The following is an 8,426-nucleotide window of genomic DNA, read 5'->3' on the forward strand; positions in this document are numbered from 1 at the left end:
ATTTCATGTTATCTCGTGTTTCCTGTTATGATTGGTTTATTCTGTTTTGTGAATGCGGTAGTATCTGTTCCACGATAACCTTGCTCAAGTCGATCTTCACAGAAGATCAGAAATTAACTCTAATGGGGAAAATTATCATCAGGTCACTCCGTGGTGAGAAGGTAGGAAAAACAGGCTTATCCCTTACGTTAGACAGAGAACGACATTAGAATGAGAAGGGATTGGGACGACATAGCGTTTGTTTCGCAAACCAAGATAGCCGAATATCTCAAGCTGAGCAAATACGCTTCTCACCTTCCTAGATTGCGACCCAAGCAGTCTTAGGTATATCTTTTTATAGATCAGCTGGTGAAGTAGACCTGAAGGGAATAAGTAGAATACGGAAAGATCAACACATTTAATGGCAGAGAAAGTAAATTTAGAAGTCACGCGATCCTTATGGTTGGTCACATGACTTAACAAGTACTCATCCTCCAGGAGTTTCCACAAATGCCAAATACGGCAGCTAGAATTGCGCAAGTGTTGCTCCCACATGGCGGAAATACTGCATTGTGATTGGTTAAAGCCACGTGGGATCTGAACGGCAGAGGAAACCTTGGTGCTATTCGACGGAATGCATTGTTCGTGAAAAGGTTCTAGTCTTTTGATGGATATTTCAAGACGTTTTACTTTTTGATCTGTGAAACACTAGTCCAAAAATTTGAGCGAATATTTCAAGATGGGGATTTAGAATGCTAGCGATTCCAGAGGAGCCCAGTGAAATGAGGTAACCGTCGTTCTAAAGTCACCAGGGACGCGATAGTTCGTGTGGTCGCGAAGCGATTACGTGTTATAAGAATTTTTTACCACGGAAGTTCACTATTTGTTCGTTTATCGTATGGAGTCGATGTAGAGGGTTTGTTCAGTATTAGAGACGAGTTTCAATTCTACGTGTTTCCATTTTTAGACCTAGAGGACCACTTTTGCCAAAAAAGATGTGTGCTGCGTTGAAATAATTTTTGCAATTTACTTTCATATTTTTATTGACGCAGTTTCATTGATCGTTGAACGTTCGTGACCGATCGAATGTCTCTGGTAGCCCTTTGAACATTTTAAGCATTTATTGCCTCTTCGATTATTTAAAAGTAATCGGCCTCTAGGATTTAAACTGAGACTGAAGTTACCTAAGTAATCTCTGAGTACAGTACGGTTCGATTATAGTCATTGTTTAGCTAAAAATACGGTCGATCCTATTCCTTTCAGTTTTCGAAAGGAACTTCAAAGGAAGCAAGGACATTTTCTTTTTTGTAAGGGTGCCCCAATGTTTTCTTTTTTTGGATTGGTTTTTGTCTAGTCATAATTAATGCCTTTAAAAGTATATGTACGTATTGAGTTAGTGAAATACTGAAATTTAAAATCGACAACCCACTAAATTTAGCTTATTTTCTTTTCACTTTTTCTCTTGGCTTCAACGCGAGTAAGTGATAGTAACTTGACGTTTCCTTTTCATGGGATCATTTTTGATAAGAAAAGATTTTGATCTGTAAATCATGAAAAAATTTTATCGTTTTCCTCTTACAATAATAATTGCTTTTCAATAGGGTTTGTTTATTGTAATGTAGCAGTTTTCAAAGGGGGTCAATACTCCAAAAGTGAAGTAATTAAAACAGCCAATTATAATGGATGTTAACATCATCATTAGCCAATGATAATTCAAAGTAAGAACACGAATACCACTAGGGTGGGAAAGGGTGAGTTGCCAAGGCATGATTGGTTGAAGCTTTTCATCTGATTGGTTGCGAGGGAAACATAAGTTTTCTAAACCAATCATAGCCGATTAAAACAAATCAAAGCAATCCTAGATTAATTTTGATGCTCAACTGAAAACTGCTGTAATAGCATCTCTTGTTTTCTCTCACAGATTGTGGGGTGACCCTCCTTTCAGCAGGGACTCTATATTTGATGACTTTTCACCTTCCTTTTTGGAGTATGATGTTGCTGCTGAGGTTGAATGGTAACTCACTCATAACTGGTGGTTCTTGATTATTTATAGATGTTCCACACAAACGAGATTTAATTTAATCATTTTGAATGTTGCAATGGATTTTACTGACCCCCTAACCAAAAGGCAGTGGGGTCCTTTAAGAACAAGCCTGATAGATAGGTGTGACTGTGAACTTTAAACAAGCTGTGGATTTATGTGGGGAAAAAAATTAAAAAATTATTATTACATGCTCATAGTAAAATGTTTCATAAAACTTTTTGTTTGATCAACTGATATTTTGGCCTGTACTATGGCCTGTGCACTTAAAGAATGGGTAATGTAGAATAGCCAGTTAGAGGCTTAAGAAAATGGTTGTTGAGGCACCTTTTTTTTTTTGTTAGTGGCCAAGGATTTGACAGGGAGGATGAATCAATGAATTGCTGGTACAGTGAGTCAACTTCAGCTACGTCTTCAGTGGATTCCTCTGAATATAACTCAGATAATGAAATTATTGACATAGAGACAGAAGGTACAAAGATGGCTTCTTTTTCGGTAAGCAAGGATGATGTGGATATTTTGAGTTTTGATTCTGAAATAATCTTGTTTCCTGATAATGAATTGGTCTGATCCAGTCACATTTGACTATTGTCTCTGAAGGGAAAAACACTGAAATTCAAGATTTAATGGAATGAATTTACCCTTGTAATGACAGAGAGAATTTTTTACATGGACCCAGCCTTCTCTCAACCTTGTGGAAGATGCAATTGCATATTCTTGAAGTTAGCATGTTGAACCAAAATGAGGTTCAACCCCTAATGCAGATCATGGTGTTATGTTCTCTGCTACCAGCATGTCCTCAGGGAATACTTGATCAAGTGTACAACAACAACAACCTTTATTTATTCTAATTTCTAATGACTAAGGACTACTTTAACAAATTGGACATGCCCACAGGTAGCTAGCTAATCTAGGTGGGTCATGTCTTAACTAAGAAAAAAAGTTGGTATACAAGTTTACAGAAATCAGGAATTAGAGAGAATAAGTATACAGGTTTACAGAAAGCAGGAAGTTAAATAAAAAGAGTAGGTATAAAAACAAAGATACTACAAAATACAAAAATAGTACAATTAAGGCTATACTTGTTATTCTGGAAATATGTTAAAAACCTTAAGAAAATTTGACCTTTTGAATGATGTTTCGTATGTACAGTACCTTGGTGTAACCCAAGTGGACTCTCACCCTGTCCCAGAATGCTGCTGTGTACTCAGCCTGTCCCAGATTGCTGCTGTGTACTCAGCCTGTCCCAGAATGCTGCTGTGTACTCAGCCTGTCCCAGAATGCTGCTGTGTACTCAGCCTGTCCCAGATTGCTGTTGTGTACTCATATGTAAATGTACTGTGTTAAAGAGTGAGATTTTAATTTAATGTTTTTTGCTATTAACTCTGCACAGCTATATTTCAGAAGAAATCCTTAGACCCTCTCTTTTTCCCTAGTTGCTTATCTAAGATAGACATCAATGTTTTTTTTTCTTTTTTTTTTTTTTTTCATTGTTGTTTTATAGGCTGTTACCTTTTAGGAATTTTTGTATCCATTTTAGTAACCATTATCAAACTTGTATTATCTTTTCTTTGTAGGGTTCGTATTTAGATATCAGTGAATTAGAGAGGAAATGCAGAGGTTAGTATTCCACTTCCTTTATATTGTATCTAATAATTATACGGTGTTAATTGAAGATCAAAGATTGGAGAAGAGATCTCCATTAATACGACAGTGCACAGTAAATCAAGACTAAATTGTCTTTAAACGTAAACAAGCTCAAATGAAATAAAAGAGTTAAAAATATTCCCAAAATTAAAAAAGTGATAGATTTGGTCAACTTCATGTTGAAAATTGCAGAGGTTTTTTTTTTTCTTTATGCATTTGTTTACTGACATCACAAGCATGAATATGAAACATGCTCATGCAAGTGGATTTGTTCACACAAATTTACTGCAGCTATTTTATAATTAAAGTTATCCTAATTTTAATTACCACCCTTTAATTTCTTTCCCAGAATTAAAAGCTCTAGAAAGCAGCTCCCACAGTTGGAGTAGACATTGTAGCAGAAAAAGGAATCAACAGAAAAATGAGAGCGCTAAAAGCTCCACATTAGTGGATGATTTATTAAACAAAAGTAAAAAGGAAGTGAAAAAGAATTCCAGTTCATCTTCAAGTAAATCTCTGTGTCCATGCCAAAAGTTAACAGATTCTATGGAGTTTGGTTTGAGTTGGTAAGTGAGTGTGGCAAGTAACATTAATCCTTGAGCTTCTATGAATGATTAACATGTATCTTTTCCCTATATTATCCATACATTATCCAGAAAACAGGTAATAAGAATACTCAAACTTATCAGGTAGAAGTTTCCATCTTCAAATTCCAAATTCTTGTACTCTATCAACAAGGAAATGTGTAGCAGCCAGAGTACGTTGAGAATCAACAATCAGTTTCTATTTGAAATTTAGTGCTGATCTTAGTGCTTTAAAAAAAAAACCAAAAGTAAAAAACAGAGATTGAGACAGAATGAATTACTTGGTGGATTGTGCACCTGGAATTTTCCACTTCACCTTAAAAAATGGGTTGGCCTAAATAAAGGAAAGTGATGGAGAAAATTGACTCAAAAATGAGACAAAGCCTTTGGTTGATTGATAATGATGGCATTTTTCATGGTCAGTGGATTTGAATTCTTAACTAGGTTGTATCCTCCAAAGTTCCAGTGGCTGTGTTCAACAGTGCACAGTTCCACAACAGACGTGGAGGTAAAACAATGGATGTTAAATCCCAAGCATGCTTTGATTCTGTAAACATGCTTGCTATGAGCTTTGTCTAACATGAACAACATTAGAAGTGTGTTTCACACCAAAATTATTTTGAGGTTATCCTTGTTCTAAACCATGCAAACAGGTTAGTGCCGTATTCATTTCAATTGGCATCCTGGGTTAAAACTGTCTTCTGTTATAATTATGTTTCCTACTATATATTCAAAAAGGAAAACAAAATTCCTGTAATGTGTTTGTACAAAGTAATAATTATTTGAGACAGAAGTTTTTGATAGGCACTCTTCTTCTTATCTAGTAAATGCATGTGTCACTCTCAAATCAGCATTAAATTGGCTAGTCCATGCATTTAATAAGTGCTATTATATTCCTTTCTGTAAGATTGTTCTGGTAAAAATGATTAACCCTTTCATTGCAAAGAGCTTAAAAGTAATTCCACATTGTTTTGCCATACTTTTGATATCTTGTTAGCTCTTAAAATTAGTTGTCTAGTCAACTACCTTCCCTGGTTGACATTTTTGATATTGTATTGGTATTGTAAGAGTAAAATACTGCATGCTCTTTCCTGGGAGTGTTAGGGGAGATTGGAAGGGAAATATGTTATTACTGTAAGTCTGGAGACTCCTGTGCACGTGCCAACCAGTAAAACAATAATGTTTTTGCCTAATCCTAGTTTATGAGCATGATAGAAAAAGAGCAGCTCATGAAGATGGTGACATTTAAAATTATATTTTGTTCACATGTTCTTATTTGTTTTAGGAACAAAATGTCATCAGATGATCAAGTTGAGGCAGTTGAATTGCTGACAAGAGTTGCTTCCATGACAATGGGACTACGAGAACAAATGGATATCATTAAGATTATAAATCCAGAAGCAACTGTTCTTCCCACAGACACAGAATTTGAAATAGGTAACTGTGACATTTTCATGATGTGTCTTCATGTCACATTTTATTTAATTTTTTTATCATGAAACTGCCATCATATTAGCAAACTTTAAGGTTTTTCAAACTACACAGACAGGTGAAATGTAAAAGTTGATAAAATGATTTTCAAGGAAAGTAAGGATGTTATGACTCAAGAAAAAAAATAACACACACATTGAATGTGCTGATTATTAACCTTTTTCAGATCTTGAGTCTTTCAATGAAGCTAAATTTGAAAGAATACACAGATATATTAAGGAGCATCTCTCCAGAGATTCTTGTCTTCTGTGTTCAGGTAACATTTTGGTACATTAATTCTTAATTGTTTGGTTAGTGTTGAGTGAAAACTTGTCTTGGCCTCCTACTGGAGCAATTTATAATCTAGTGTTGAAAATATAGCAGGATTACCAAGATTTTTACTCAACCCCTTTCTGTGCTTGGTACAGAAAACTTGCTGCACATTTTCAACCTGCCAGATTCAAAACTTAAACCAGTTGCAACTTGGTCACACAAGTTTCATTTTGGTTGGAAGACAGTGCTTCAGGTTCTAAATTTAACTAGTTTTGATTGAGTACCTGATCATTTTGGGAAATACAGTGAGGCACAACTAATGGGGGGGGGGGGGGGTCATATTTGAACAGCCTTTTCAGGCAGGTGTCTTCTCCCCCTTCTCCCCCCCTAGCCCCAGCATTCACTCTGATTCTGAATCAAACATGGTATTCTGATAAACAATCATATGAACTTGCCCTAATAAGACGCCTGCACTGGAGGCTAATTGCCACACATTTACTGATGGTCCGAGGAGACCGAAATTTTTTCCCAATTCTTTTAGCAAATTTAAAACAATGTTGTGAAATGACTTTGGCTTCTTTTTTTTTTCCCAGATTCTACCTCGGAAACATGCAGACAAAATTCAAATTTCACCTATAGGAAGCATTCAAAGGTAAAGATTTGCACATGATGTTGAAAAAAAGATTTATGCTTCTGTCATGAAGGTGAAATTGAGAAAGAGAGTAAAACTGGCATTCATAACAGTTTGAAGGATGGTCTAAAATGAACCTTCTGTAGTCTGTGATCTAGTTTTTCCTCTAAGTTCTCTGTATTCGAGATATTTGAACCTTGCTAATGAAATGGGAAGGTTCAGGTGTGAGTATTTATTGAGGCAGGGCACTGAATTTTTGAGTGTTTTTACATCTTTTGTTTTTACTTAACAGCTAAGTTTTAAGAATGGAAAGTTAACTAGTGGGATGAAAATGGGATATCTTTTTTTTTTTTTCAGAGAAAACCTAGAGGAACTCTTAATATGAAAAGAATTTCAAGAAAATCCACCAAACATAAAGGCTTGTTGAAACGAGTTCACAGACAAATGTTGAAAGAACAGAAAAGTGGTCTCTTCGAGAATGAGGAGGTAAGTTTGCAGTCTGAAGACATTTGTAGTTTCATTCTTAGGGGTTCCCCTCTGAATGTAGGTAAGCCTTATAGACAATCACAAAGTTTGCTTAAGAAACCCTATTTAGTTTTTACCTTTGTAATCAAAAAATTACCTGTTTTATCATTATTAATGCATATTAAAATAATCATCTGTCTGCACCCAAGGTATAAACCAAGTTGTTAAAAAAATCTCTAAATGTAATAAAACTTTTACTGTGGACACTGCTATGTAAAATCTTGCCCAGTGAAATCACTTACCGGTATGTATATGTGCACGATCCTTCGCAGTAAAGCACTATTTGAGCAATAGTGAAAATCAGACCTGAAAAAAATTTCAGGCCTGTACAGGACTCGAACCACTGACCTCTGCGATACTAGTGCAGCGCTCTACCAATTGAGCTAACAAGCCAACTGGGAGCAGGCCATCAAATTAATTCGACATAAACCCGTAGATGATAAATCAAACAACAACAAACATATGAAACATATGTATGAACTGCGGTTATGAAACGTATATGTGCACGATCCTTCGCAGTAAAGCACTATTTGAGCAATAGTGAAAATCAGACCTGAAAAAAATTTCACGCCTGTACGGGACTCGAACCACTGACCTCTGCGATACTAGTGCAGCGCTCTACCAATACGGGTTCATGTCGAATTAATTTGATGGCCTGCTCCCAGTTGGCTTGTTAGCTCAATTGGTAGAGCGCTGCACTAGTATCGCAGAGGTCAGTGGTTCGAGTCCCATACAGGCCTGAAGTTTTTTTCAGGTCTGATTTTCACTATTGCTCAAATAGTGCTTTACTGCGAAGGATCGTGCACATATACGTTTCATAACCGCAGTTCATACTTATGTTTCATATGTTTGTTGTTGTTTCACCTACCGGTATGTTAAATTAATTTTATTACTTAATACTTACCAAGGTGCACTTTCTCAATTGTTTTTTGTTGTTGTTTTTTTTATCTTTGCAGGTAATTTCACTTAGCTCAAGGAATAAAGATGAAGCTAATGATGTTGAAGTTGACATCCTTTGCTAATATTTGTTTTTGAAATAGCAATAAACTTGAGTAACAAATTTAGCCAGTCTCTTTTGTAGTCTCTTCATTAAGCTTACTTACCTTGCCCCCCCCCCAATCTGTCACCCTAACGTGAGGTCACCATGCCTCTTTGCTCAGTCTTAGATTAACAGAAGTGTTTGATTACTTTCCATAATGCTTCTAAAACTTCAATGAAAACCAAAACTTCATTTGTCTCCCTCACTTTGCCTCCTAGCTCAGTCTTAGATTAACAG

At 35.9% G+C, this 8,426-nt stretch overlaps 1 protein-coding gene across 1 annotated transcript; it reads left to right on the forward strand.

The window, feature by feature from the left end:
* Positions 1-584: 584 nt before the first annotated feature.
* LOC111331724 (uncharacterized) lies at positions 585-8,214 on the forward strand. The gene is made up of 10 exons (XM_022936892.2): positions 585-766; positions 1,901-1,993; positions 2,365-2,515; positions 3,598-3,640; positions 4,017-4,233; positions 5,537-5,688; positions 5,909-5,998; positions 6,588-6,646; positions 6,983-7,111; positions 8,107-8,214. The coding sequence occupies exons 1-10, from the start codon at positions 732-734 to the stop codon at positions 8,170-8,172; spliced, it is 1,035 nt and encodes a 344-aa protein (XP_022792627.2). The 5' UTR covers positions 585-731; the 3' UTR covers positions 8,173-8,214.
* The last annotated feature ends 212 nt before the right edge of the window (positions 8,215-8,426 follow it).

Source organism: Stylophora pistillata, chromosome 3 (genome assembly GCF_964205215.1).
Source record: "Stylophora pistillata chromosome 3, jaStyPist1.2, whole genome shotgun sequence".
In the NCBI taxonomy this organism is placed as follows: Eukaryota; Metazoa; Cnidaria; class Anthozoa; order Scleractinia; family Pocilloporidae; genus Stylophora; species Stylophora pistillata.